General features: G+C 39.6%; 1 protein-coding gene across 2 annotated transcripts in view; it reads right to left on the bottom strand.

Moving 5' to 3' along the window:
* The window catches only part of LOC144691693 (E3 ubiquitin-protein ligase DZIP3-like), a 133,487-nt gene that overhangs the window by 116,606 nt on the left and 2,786 nt on the right, over positions 1-14,095 (bottom strand). Inside the window, exons 2-4 of one of the 2 annotated variants that reach the window (XM_078560047.1) lie at positions 9,896-9,932; positions 5,628-5,665; positions 4,701-4,750 (exon numbers count right to left, since the gene is read on the bottom strand). In XM_078560047.1, the coding sequence (XP_078416173.1) occupies positions 4,701-4,750; positions 5,628-5,665; positions 9,896-9,931 (124 nt within the window). In that variant the 5' untranslated portion in view covers position 9,932. The remainder of the gene's footprint in view (positions 1-4,700; positions 4,751-5,627; positions 5,666-9,895; positions 9,933-14,095) is intronic. The other variant, XM_078560048.1, reaches the window with a different exon arrangement.

The raw sequence follows: 14,095 nt of genomic DNA on the forward strand, positions 1-14,095 counted from the left end.
TCAAAATTAAGGAGGCCATTAGGCCCACCAAGTCCATGTTGGTTCTCGGTACAGAAATCTAGTCAGTTCCAATCCCTTGCTCCATTTCCATTGCCCTGCAAGTTTTATTTCCCTCAAGTATCATTCCAATTACCTTTTGAAATCATTCATCATTTCCACTTCTATCAACCTCGTCGGCAGCAAGTTCCAGGTCATTACCATTTTCTGTATAAAAAAGTTCTTCCTCACACCTTCTCTACATCTCTTTCCCAAAACCTTAAATCTGCATTCCCTTGTATGATCAGCTAATGGGAACAGCTTTTTTCTATCTACCTTATCTAAACCTGTCACGATCACCTGTATCAAATCTCCTCTCAATGGTGTTTGCTCAAAGGAGAACACCACCAGCTTCTCCAACCTAAACTAAAAAAAACATTCTCATCCCTGGAAGCATGCTGGTAAATTTCTTCTGCACCCTCTCAAGTATGGTGACCAAAACTGAATACAATATTATAGTTGTGGCCTAACCAGAGCTTTGTAAAGGTTCAGCATAACTTTCCTAATTTTGTACTCAATTTCTCTATTAATGAAACACATGATCTCATATGCTTTGTTATCTACTCTCTCAATATGTCATGCTACGTTCAAAGATCTATGCAGGTGATCCTCCAGGTTGCTCTGCCTTGTACACTATTTAAAACTGTGCAGTTTAGTCTAAATTGCCCCTCCCCACCCTTTCTGCCAAATGCATCACCTTTCATTTCTCTGTATTAAATTCAATCTGCCACTTGCCTGCTCACTCTGCTAGCCTATTTTATGTCCTGTTGTACACCTCCAAGATCGGCACTGTTGGCATATGCTGCAGGAGCCATTCATTCACTCCATTTAGATTTCACATCCCTGGTGCTACTGACAAGTGAACTGGCATGTCATTCCTTTGACAGTGCTATTTCTCAACTTTATCCTTTGGCTGCAGTACTGTGCTATAGCCCTGGAAAGGGTCTATATGAGAGATTTAATCACTGGTCCATACAGGTGTGTTCAGCTTGCTGCTGCCAGAGTATTTACTTCTCATGTGGTGCTGCTGCCTCCAGAGATGCTGACAACATTGCTTCTTTCGGTGAACCTTGGTGCTTCCAAATGTAACAAAGTCACCTTATTTACCATTACAGTAATAAAGCTGAATTCAGGTCTCTAGCTTCCACAGTGACATATAGTAAATGCACCTTCAGGAGAAGTCACCAAATTTTCATCCTTGCATCATGCCCTAGATCTGAGAAAATAACAGTGGAAAATATGCAACTAAAGTACTATGTAAACTGGCTCCATGGTGATTTGAGCTGGCCGCAATAATCCTATTGTAAAGTTCTTTTTCTTTATGTAGGTATCTGGTTTCAGCTTTACATTGGACAGGCAAAATCTAGCGCAGTCAAGTGATCATTACTTACATTCCCATTATGGATGTGTTACGGTGTAAGTAAGATGGCCGGAAAACACATTGAATAAATAGCCTGGGGAAGAATATTTTTGCTGCCAAAAACTCCAATTTCAGTTAGAAATATCCTTCAGGATAATAGATATCATTATCAAAAAGTTTCTGAAAGCCAAAGTATTTTCTGCCTTCAGCAAACAGCTGTTCCATTATTTCATAATTGAACCAGGATTCTGAATCTCATCCTTAACTTTTTTTTATTCGTTCATGGGATGTGGGTGTTGCATTTATTGACCATCCCTAATTGCCCTTGAGAAGGTGATGGTGAGCTGCCTTTTGGATCTGCTGTAGTCCATGTGGTGTAGGTACACTCACAGTGCTGTTAGGAAGGGTATTCCAGAATTTTGACCCAGCGACAATGAAGTAACAGTAATATAGTTCCAAGTCAGCTGTTATTTTAACTGAGTTATCCTAAAATGGAATGACTTGTGTCTCATCTTAGTGTGGAAGGTGAATCCAAACCTGCCTTTGGGCAGCTAAGGCCCAGTGATACTGTTGGGAATAGTTCATGGTCTACATTGTTGTCCTCCTATCCAAAGGAGAGAACATATAGAAATTTAGAGAGGGAGGAGAAAAAAGAGATGCAATTGGGACCGACGTGAGAGTAAAGTTTGTCTCTGTAGACCTGTGTTTTGTTGTGTGGCCTCCCGCTTCAGTGAAGAAACCAGAATAGTAAACTAGAGTAAAATGCTCTTTATCAGCATCAGTTACAATGTTTGTCTTTCCAATGAACAAGCTGCATAATATTGGCCCAGGATTTGAAAACCTTAATTAGATCTGATTTTCTGTGCACGAGTCTGAAGGAAGTGGGATTGCTCTAGCAAATAGCCGGCAGAGATATGATGGACTGTGCTGTGATCCACTACAGTTCTATGAAATTTACTACTCTCTTTCCAGCCTAAATCAGTTTTTTTTTTATAGGTAAATTTGGATCCCTGGTGGCATGTATGTCAAATTAATCAGACCACTCTTTTATGACAATTTAGCCATTTTCTGGAATTATCACCTATTTCAATAAGATATAGAAAATATCTAATCTTATCCCAGCAATGGTTTCAAGGATTTTGATGTTTGCTGATCCCAGCATGCTCTTCTTTCTTCCATTAATGCTTTGAACTTTTAATTATTGAGGTGTGATTTTTAAGTTTCTTTAATTGTCAAAGATTCCGGCTGGAATCTGTAATTCACATAAAATCTAGAAATGTCAAGTTGCTTACAGCTTATAAAGGTCAAATTGCTTGTTTCTGATAGTTATGAGCCCAAACTTTTTTAATATAACAATAAATTAGCAAGTGAATGGAAAATGATATTCTTCTTCAGAGCCCGTCCTCCATGCACTGCTGGAGCGAGCGGGTGCTGAGACACGTCTATTGGGGAAAGAAACATAAAGGATGATCTTGTTTCATCACAGGTTCACTTACAACCTTCAATTTGGTTTTCCCAGCATCAGGTTCAAATGTTCACCCTCAGCACGTGAAAGTTTAGGAGCTGTGCGGAGTAAAGGGATTTCGGTGCCCATACAGAAATTACTGAAAACTAGTGCACAGATACAAATAGATTAATAGAATGTTGGCCTTTATCTCAGGAGGTTGGAATACAAAAACACTGAAATGTGCTCCAGCTATATAGAGCCTTGGCCAGGCCCTTTCAGAAGTACAATATTTAAAAAGATCAAAAGATTTGATAGGGTAGGTACAGCAAAACTACTTTCTCTTGTGAAGGAATTCCCGAACAAGGGGATATAATATTAAATTTACAACCAACCCTTTTCGAAGTGAAGTCAGGAGGCACTTTTTTCATGCAAAACATAGTGCAAATCAGGAATTCTTGCCACACCCCCCCACCCCCCCACACAAAAAGCTGTGGATGCCAGGTCAATTGAAATCTTTAAGACTGTGATTAATAGTATTTTCTTATGTAACGGATCAGAACAAAGGTGGGCAAACAGAGTTGAGACACAGAACAGCCCATGATATGACAGAATAGCAGAACAGAAGCAGAGGGTTCAAGCCTTATGTTCCATGATTCTTCATCTGAATAGCAGCTCTGGTTTCAGCATGGCATGCACGTCAGTTCCAAGTACAAATCTCTGCTAAGTCTCATTTGATTTGTCTCTTTAATTGTGTGACACTCCAGACATCCACTAAATGTTTACCCAAAACACTGTTCTGTTTCCATTTGAATCAGGAAGCAGTTAAGACAGAATTTTGATCATCTTACTCATAATTGAGCTGGTGGAATGATTCCACAGCATCAAAGCATAGGTTTGCTATCTTAAATCATACTAAATTCATTGGAGAATTGTGTTTCCTATGGCTCTAATTGCCATGTTATCACTTGTAGAATGTATTCTGTATTCTTATCAATTTGATTATAAGAAACTTTCAGGGCTTCTAAAGGAGCATTCTACACATTCTATCACGCAGACTGAGTTCTCAAGCAAACTAACATAAATAATGTGTTATACAGATATTATAACCAGGTATTGCTACTTAGTTTAGGATCTGGTCAATATGTTCTGACAACAAGATTTGCGCTTCTCTGCAGGTCCTTCAAGTACTATTTTGAACATACCCAGCAATGTATGATGAATGCAGACTGAACAAGGAATAACTATCTTTGGTAATTTTTATCTTTTTTCTAAGTAATATCCCCAACACAACATTCACCTATCTTAGAGGCTTTGTGTTCATATTTCTTTCCTTATCAAACATAATATGAATGGAAGCTAACGAATGGGCACAGTCCAAGAGTGCCAAGAAATACGTGGCATGCCTATGATGAGAAAGTTCCTGGAAATCTTCCAGGATAATGACCCCATCTTATGTAGAAGCTGCATCTTAGAAGAAAGATGAGGAAACTACCAAAGGTAGCTAACCTCTTTTTCCAGTTACATGATTAATAAATATGCCTAAATGTTTGCCAAGATTTAAAATAGGCCTCCATGTTATCTGATCGTACTACCAACTGTGAAAGAAACCACACTGCATCAGGTTCATGATATTTCTACTGTATGCAATGCAGTAAGATATCAAAGCATTCCATCATTAATTGACATTTTTAAATATTACTACCTAATATACTCAACGTCAGCAGACATTGGCCAGATGCCTGGCATCTGCTATGTCTGGGATGTTTGTTGAACAGAAATATTTGTAAATGCTATTGTTTTGTTAAATACTGGCATTGAAATTTTATCTAAATATACAATGTATTAAAGATTTATTACCTCTTTTGGGGTGGAAAGCTTCACTTTTTGCTTCAGGCACTTGTTCTGCCCTAGGGAAGAATTTAAAGAGGTTTGCTGTTGAATTTCTCAACAAACTCAGCACAGATCAGATATTGAACCAGTGACTTTCTTGTCTGTATAGCTTGGCTACTCACTGAACAAAATTGATGAACCACTACTAGAAACATGTATTTCTTTCTTTAACACTTCAAATAGTCTGGGTGCTTCATAATTCAAAGGCTACCAGCAACTTTATGCAATACTAAGCTCCTGTGCACAAGCAACTTTTTTGAGATTTGACAAAATTGTCTTCAATTAGGGGAGAGGCACAAATCAGCCGGTTTCACACACACAAGTGTAAATGAAAATAGAGAAGTAGCAGAAATCATTACATGCAAAACTTAAATTAGAAATTATGAAGCTGACAAATTTGCCTGTCCTTTTGCAGCTTTATTTTAGTGACTGCTTGAGATGTAAAACATTTTTAAATTAAATCCATGAATTTGAACACAAATCAACAATAACTTATTTGCAATTAGATTTGTAATTCTTGCTGCACAGCCACTTCCATTTGTAATTCATTTCTGCACTGTTAAGTCTACTGATTTCTTTGATTATATTCCTATCATCATGCTATTTCCTTACATAACTTGGCATTAGAGTATATTTGATTTTTAAAAATAGTTTAGTCAAATCACTTAAAACTATTATGCATAGCAGAGATTCCAAGGCTGGCCCTTGCAGTTCTCTACTAGTTATGCTATTCAATTAGAGATATTATTATTGATCATTACACTTTGTATTCTGTCATTCAGTAAATTTGTTCAATCACAGCTATTAAGACTCTTGTTTATCGCAATTAATGTATGTTATTTTTCATCGAACAGCAATCTTCGGTTATGCATTCATTACAAGTACATCACTTACCTGGTATCGCTACAGCTTTGTGCATTAGAGTTAATCTGCTAGAAAGAAAAAAAATCTGCCATTTAATAATAGTATGACTTCATGCATGAATTGAGTTTGATTGAAAAGATCATATGAAAAGCCTTTATAAAAATATTTCGCAAAACATACAACAATTTGAATGTTTCCAGAATTATATACAGATTGGATGATAGTGTTCTGACATGCTGTGTTGTGGATCACAAGCTTTGTTGCAATGATTCCCCACATAAACCTTGATGATGAACCAAGTAATTTTCCCACAGAACATCCACCAGCCTCAAAAGCAACATCAGTGGACAGCTGGTCCTAAGTCACTTATCCTTGTGAGGAAGTTATTTTACCAGTGAGTATTGCATGACACAGGAGAAGTTAATATGCAGAACCTAACTGAAGAGTACTTAAAAATAAAGACAAAACAGGGGTGATCTGATTAAGGTGCTTAAAATATTAAAAGGACTTAACAGGGTAGGTGCAAAGAAACTATTTCCTCAGGAGGGAGAATCAAGGATGAGTGGATATCATCATAAAATTAGAACTAGGCCATTTAGGAGAGAAATCAAAAAGCACTTTTTCACACATAGGATAGTAGAAATCTGGAATTTCTTTCTGCCCAAAGGCTGTGGATGCTGGGTAAATTGGAGCTTTCAAGGCAGACTGATGGACCTGTATTAGTTAAGGGTAATGAGGGATGTGGAGTGAAGACAGAAAAATGGATTTGATGTACAGATCAGCCATGATCTAACTGAATGGCAGAGTAGACCTGAGTGGTTGAATGACCTACTCCTGTTCCTATGTTGAATATTCCGATTAAAACTTGGAAATACATAGAACTTTAGCACCCCATCTTGTCAGTACTGAGTGCAAAATTATAAAATTAAGACCTGTCATGTATTTTACTCCCCTTCCTTCCTGACTTCACTTCAATGTAATACAAGTTCTGTGCAAGTGAAGCCCAATTTTGTGTTTTTAAAGGGATGATTTGGTGACAATTCAATTTAATCTGAGCACTCAAAATCTGATTGAATCAACTGCCCCAAAACATAATTATTACTGGCTGCAAACTACTGAGTCAAAGACTTGGTACAAATAAGACCAAATTGATCCATTTATTTTTGATCACTGCTCTACTGAAACAACATTTAAATAGCTCCGTTAATGTAGTGAAATGTCTCAAGGTGCTTCAACAGAGGCATTATCAAACAGAATTTTACACCGAGCCACATAAGGAGACATTAGGGCAGGTGACCAAAAACTTTGTCAAAGGGGTAGGTTGTGAGGCTCGTCTTAAAGGAGAGAGGCAGAGGGGTATAGGAAGCGAATTCCAGAGCTTGGGGTCTAGGCAGCTGAAGGCATGGCCGTTTTTGGGGGAACAATTAAAATCAGGGATTCACGAGGGGCCAGAACTGGAGCAGTGCAGATATCTCTGAGGATTGTAGGGCTGGAGGAGGTTGTGGAGATAGACAAGGACATGGCCAAGGACATGGCCATGGGGAAATTTGAAAATAAGGTTGAGAATTTTAGGAACAGGTATACAGAATCAAAATATAATGCAGCACAGGAGGTGGTCATTTGGCCCATCATACCTGCTCTTTGAAAGAGCTATCCCATTAATGCCACTACTCTGCTTTCTTCCCATAGCCCTGTAAATCTTTCCACTTCAATCCAATTTTGTGCTTTTAAAGTGACGATTTGGTGACAATTCAATTTAATCAGAGCACTCAAAATCTGATTGAACCAATTGCAGAAAAACATCAGCATTACTAGCTGTATGCTAGTACTGAGTTAAAGACTTGGTACAAATAGACAAAAGTGGAAATTGGTCCATTTATTTTTGATCACTGCTCTATTGCAATAACATTTAAGCTCTACTGCAACAACATTTAAATAGCATCATGAATGTAGTAAAATGTCTCAAGGTGCTTCAACAGAGGCATTATCAAATAGAATTTTACACTGAGTCACATAAGGAGACATTAGGACAGGTGACCAAAAACTTTGTCAAAAGGGCAGGTTTTAAGATTCATCTTAAAGAACAGAGGCAGAGGGATTTAGGAAGGGAGTTCCAGAACTAGTTCTAATCCAATTCCCTTTTGAAAGTTATTATGAAATCTCTTATCACTCCCACTCAGACAGTGCACTCCAGCTCGTTGTGTAAATTTTCTTTCCTCATGCCACCTTTGGTTCTTTAGCTATTTACCTTAAATGTGTTCTTTGGTTAGTGACAGTTCTACTGTTGGAAACATTTGCTCCTTATTAACTTTAATCAAAATTCCACATTATTTTGAACACCTCTATCAAATCTCCCCTTAACCTTCTCAGCTCTGAGGAAAACAACCCCGATTTCTTTAGCCTTTCATCCCTGGTGCATTTCTATCAAACCTCTCTGCAACATCTCTAAGGCACTAATGTCCTTCCTAAAATGTGGTACCCAGAATTCGTCATCATCTGGATCCTAGGCAGAGTTTTATAAAGGCTCAGCATAATTTCCTTGCTTATCTATTCTACATGTATCTATTTATAAAGCCAAGGACCAATATGTTTTTTCAATAGCCTTGAAAACTTTGCATGTGTACACCACCTTCCTCCCCACCACCACCACCCCAAAAAAACAGGTGTCTCTGTTCTCTTTAAAATTGTACCATTTAGTTTGTATTGTCTCTCCTCAATCTTCCTAGTAAAATGAATCACATCACACTTCTCTGCATTAAATGTCACCTGCCATGTGTCTGCCCATTTCATCAGTCTGTCTATGCCTTCCTGAATTATGTTACTGTCCTCCTCGCTATTTACTAAATTTCTGAGTTTTAGAGCATTTGCAGTACTTTATCAAGTCCATATACACAAAATCAACCACAATGCTTTCACCAACCATATCCATTACTTCATCAAAGATCTCAATCAAGTTAGTGATATTTCCTTCTGCTGGCATAAATCTCATGGGTTTTTTCACTTAAAGGTAACTTCCAGTGCTTTAGTGTAGGGTAGCCAGGAATAGTGTAGACTTAACCCAAATAATCAAATAATTTACAGGACTTTGCTGTGGAACCTTAAACTCAGCCATTTCATTGGAAATGAAGCCTTAGGATAATGAAATCCAAGCTCAATTCATTTCTCTCGGTACACTTCTTTAGCTACTTTTATAATGTGTTTAGTATTGTTTGCCCCTGTTAAAAAAAAGGGTTAAGTTAAATGCAGGCCCCAGAGAATTCATGAAAAGTTTACTTTGGTGTTAGTGGCTAGCTTCATGAGGCATGCGTGGTGGCAACGGGGTATGGCAGCATTATGTTTATGTTACCAGACTAGTAATCGAGACTGAGGCCTGGGCTAATAATCCAGGTACATGAGTTCAAATCTCATCATGACAGCTGCAGAATTTAAATTCAACTTAATTAAATTTGGAATAAAAAAACTAGTATCAGTAACGCTAGCCAGAAAACTACTGGTTATCATAAAAACACATCTGGTTCACTAAAGTCCTTCAGCGAAGGAAATCTGCAATCCTACCAGGTCTGGCCTATATGTGACTCCAGACCCACAGCAATGCGGCTGACTCCTAACTGAAATGGCCTAGCAAGCCACTCAGTTATACTCAAGGCAGCGGCTCACCACCAGCTTCTCAAGGGTAATTACGGATGGAAAATAATACTGACCTTATGATGCCACATGCCATGAATGAATTAAAAACAACTGTTGGCACTAGCATAAAATCTTTATGTATTGCCAAACAAAGAGACATGCTGGTGAAGCTTTTCATCTTGCACTCATCAGGACAGAATGACAAGAATACCAAATTTCTAGGAGAACACTAAATTTATACCACATGAGAAAAGGGTGCTGATTGGTCGGCAATTGCGCTCTGATCGGTCGACGCATTGCCAGTCTTTGCCTATTTTTATACTGCAAACTTGTCTCCTCCCACTCCAAATCTCTTGTTCCAGCCTGCCCCTATATCAATCCATGTCCTTGCTACTCCCTCATGCATGCATCAAGTCTCCCCTTAATGTGTTAATGTTATCTGCTTCAAACATTCCATATGGCAGTGAGTGCCATTCCAACCAGTACATAAAGAAATTCCTCTCAAATTCTTCATTTGACTTTTTAAAGGCCCTCTCATATTTATGTCCCTTTTCTTGCACTTATCACAACTGAATGCTAAAAAACACACCATATTTATACAAGCCATTTGTTTCTCCACAAGACTTGTGTTTAACTTAACCATCAGGACACCAGCAAAGAAATTTACTTACAGAAGGTTTTTCCAACTTCTTTCTTTTTTCATCCATTCTACATGAGATAATAGGAAACATGGTTAGTGATTAAGAATTAAACAGCGAGCATGGGAAGAAATTAAACTTATTTAAACAGGCAGTTTATTTTCCCAACTGGATAATTTTTTTCCCACTCCAAGGTTAAATCCAAGCAAACAATGCTTAGAACATAGGTAACCAATGACAAGTATAATCAAGTTGACTTAGGCTGATTCAAAACCCATAAGTTTAGCAATGGTGCTACCACTTAACTTGAAGTGTAAACTCAAATTGCTCATGCAATGCCACTAATAAGCCTACTTAGCTCATCATTATGGCTCATTGTCGATAAAAGTTACAGCCCTTCAAAGATAATGTGGATTGTTCAGATGAGTTCAGAGCTGTACAAATGCCAGTACTATAAAAGTGAAAAGTTTATACTGCCCAAGAATTGCTTTGACTTGCATGTCAAGGAAGAAATAGCGAGAGTACAGGGCAAATACAGGGGGGGATCAAGTCCAGAGAACCTTGGATGTCAAGGGACATAAAGGTTAGGATTAAGAAAAAAGAGAAGCTTACGGCAGATACCGAAGGCTCAATACAGTAGAGTCCTTAGAGGAGTATAAAAAGTGTAGGGGGAACTTAAAAAGGAAATTAGGAAAACTAAGACAGTGCATGAGAAAGCATTGTTGGGAAGAATAAATGGAAACCCAAAGGGGTTTTGTAAATATATGAAGAGCAAGAGAATAACTAGGGAAAGAGTAGGGTCAATTAAGGACCATAGAGGTAATGTGTACGTGGACCCGGGAAACATGAGTGCAGTCCTCAATGAATACTTTGCATCGGTCTTCACAATGGAAATGGATGACGCAGGTATAGGCATCAGGGAGGAGGACTGTGAAATATTAGAGGAAATTAACAGAGAGAGAGGAGGTACTAGAGGGTTTAGCGGCCTTAAAATTGGATAAATCCGCAGGCCCGGATGAGATGTATCCCAAGATGTTGAGGGAGGCAAGGGAAGAGATATCAGGAGCCCTGGCAGTAATTTTCAAATCCTTTCTGGCCACAGGTGAGGTGCCAGAGGACTGCTAACATTGTCCCATTATTAAAAAAGGGAGGAAGGGATAGACCAGGAAATTACAGGCCATTCAATCTAACATTGGTGGCGCAGAAACTAGAAAAAATCCTGAGTGCCAGAATATAATGGCACTCGGAGAGACATGGATTAATCAGGGATAATCAGCATGGATTTGTTAAGGGAAGGTCGTGTGTGACAAATTTGATCAAGTTTTTTGAGGAGGTAACCAGGAGTGTTGATGAGGATAATGCATTTGATGTGGTCTACATGGACTTCAGCAAGGCTTTTGAGAAGGTCCCTCATGGCAGACTGGTCAAGAAAGTAAGAGCCCATGGGATCCAAGGCAAAGTGGCACGTTGGATCCAAAATTGACAGAGGCAGGAAGCACAGGGTGATGGTAGAGAGATGTTTCTGAAACCGGAAGTCCAGTGGGGTTCCGCAGAGCTCGGTGCTGGGGCCCTTGCTGTTTATGGTGTACATAAATGATTTGGACTTAAATGTAGGGGGTATGATCAAGAAGTTCGTGGATGACACGAAAATTAGTAGGGTGGTAAAAAGTGAGGAGGATAGCCGTAAACTACAGGAGGATATCAATGGACTGGTCAGGTTGGCAAAGCAATGGCAAGTGGAATTCAACCCGGAAAAGTGTGAGGTAACGCACTTGGGGAGGGCTAACAAGGCAAGGGATTACACTATGAATGGTAGGACCCTAGAAAGTACTGAAGATCAGAGGGACCTTGGTGTGAATATCCACAGATCCCTGAGGTAGTTAAGAAGACAAATGGAATGCTTGCCTTTATTAGCCGAGGCATAGAATACAAGAACAGGGGAGTTATGCTGGAACTACATAAAATGCTGGTAAGGCCACAACTGGAGTACTACGTACAGTTCTGGTCACCACATTATAGGAAGGATGTGATTGCTCTGGACAGGGTGCAGAGGAGATTTACCAGGGTGCTGCCTGGGCTGGAGAGTCTGAGCTATGAGGAAAGATTAGATAGGCTGGGGTTGTTTTCCTTAGAGAAGCGAAGGTTGAGAGGGGGATAGAGGTGTATAAGATTATGAGCGGCATAGATAGGTTGGATAGGAATGCACTTTTTCCATTAGTAGAGGGGTCAATAACCAGGGAGCTTAGATTTAAGGTAAGAGATAGAAAGCTAAGAGAGGAGTTGAAGAGAATTTTTTTCACCCAGAGGGTGGTGGGAGTCTGGAACTGAAAGGGTGGTTGAGTCTGAAACTCTTGTAACATTTAAGAAGTATTTAGATATTCATTTATGTTGCCATAGCCTCCATGGCTATGGGCAAAGCGTTGGAAAATGGGATTAGTGTAGTCAGATCTTTGTTGACCGGTGCAGCCACGATGGGCTGAATGGCCTCCTTCTGTGCTGCAAACGTCTATGAGGTATAATCACTATTTAAAGCTTAGAAAGATGCTGACCCCTCTCAGAGAAACCTTAGCCAATGAGAGGTGCATCCAGGTATAAGTTATCAAAGTTCTTCTTTCTTGAACAGGACTCCTGTCCAAGCACTACTTCTTGTAGATATTCTAACGGGGGGACGGGGAGTTGTGGGGGGTTGGTGGGGGGTCGATAGAGGGAGTTATATTGCAAGTATTTCCTTTCGAAGACAGACATAGGTGCCAAGATTCATCATCATCTCCAGCATGCCAGCTCAGCCTTTAGCTGACTGAGGAAAAGAGAATTTGAGGAGCAGGAACTCAAACCTGAGACTAAGGTAAAAGTTCACTGGGCAGCATTGATCCCCGTGCCCCTATCTGTTTCAGAGACTTGGACAACCTACTGCAAACACTTCAAAGCGCTGGAGAAGTACCGCCAACAGTGCATTCGTAAATCTTCCAAATCCGGTGATAAGAAAAGCGGTCCAACAGCAGTGTCCTCTCTAAAGCCAACATGCCCAACATCGAGGTGCTAATCACTCAAAACTCACTTTATTGGGCATAACATGCCTTTCGTATGTCTCACACCAGACTCCCAAAACAATTGCTCTACTCAGAACTTGGTCATGGTGGAAGTCTCTCAGGAGGACAGTGGAAACGCTCGAGGGATGTCCTCAAAGCATCCCTAAAGAGGTCAAATATTCCCACTGACTCATGGGAGTCCCTGGTCTGTGACTGACCAAACTGGAGAAGGTTTATTCGAAAAGGCACCAAACACATCGAGAGACTTCAGAGGCGAAGTTGAGGCATTGGAGAGAGAGCACACAAACTTCCAAGCAACTCAAACAAAAACAGAAAAAGCTGGAAAAACTCAGCAAGTCTAACAGCATCTGCGGAGAGAAAGAGAGAGTTAACGTTTCGAGTCCGTATGACTCTCCTTCAGAGCTAAAGAGAAGTAAAAATATGATGAAATTTATACTGTTTAAGGGGAGCGGGGCAGGTGAAGCTGGATAGAAGGCCAGCAGTAGGTGGAGGCAAAGGAGAGATTGACAAAGATGTCATGAACAAATTGGTTAAACATGAATTTCCTTTCACAAAACCACACTGACTCTTCCCAATTGCCTTAAGCTCTTCTAAGTGCCTAGCTATAACCTCCTTAATGATCTATTCTAATAACTTGCCCAAGACAGACGTGGAGCTAACTGGCCTATAGTTTCCTGTTTTCTGCCTCCTTCCCTTCTTGAATAGAGGGGTGATATTTGCTACTTTTCAATCTGATGGAACCTTTCCAGAATCTAGCACATTTTGGAAAGTTAAAACCAGCGCAAAAACTACCTCATTAGCCACCTCTTTTAAGACCCTAGGATGTAGTCCATTGGGACCCAGAGACTTGCCAGCCCACAGCTCCATCAATTTACTTGGTACCGTTTCCCTAGTGATTTCAATTTCACCAAGTTCCTTTCTCCCGTTCACCTCCTAACTTGCAGCTATTACTGGGATGTTTTTGTATCCTCTATAGTGAACACAGAAGCAAAATATTTGTTCACTTCTTCCACTATTTCCTTATTATCTATTATTAATTCCATACATTTTATAAAAATCAGAATCTATTATGGCCTGTAATGGGAAATGTTTATACCTCCACAACAACCTCAACAACAATCTTCAGCCCCATTTAATATTCATATTTCACCAATTTACTAAATGAAGACCTTGGGGTAATGGG

Source organism: Cetorhinus maximus, chromosome 16 (genome assembly GCF_964194155.1).
Source record: "Cetorhinus maximus chromosome 16, sCetMax3.hap1.1, whole genome shotgun sequence".
Lineage (NCBI taxonomy): Eukaryota > Metazoa > Chordata > Chondrichthyes > Lamniformes > Cetorhinidae > Cetorhinus > Cetorhinus maximus.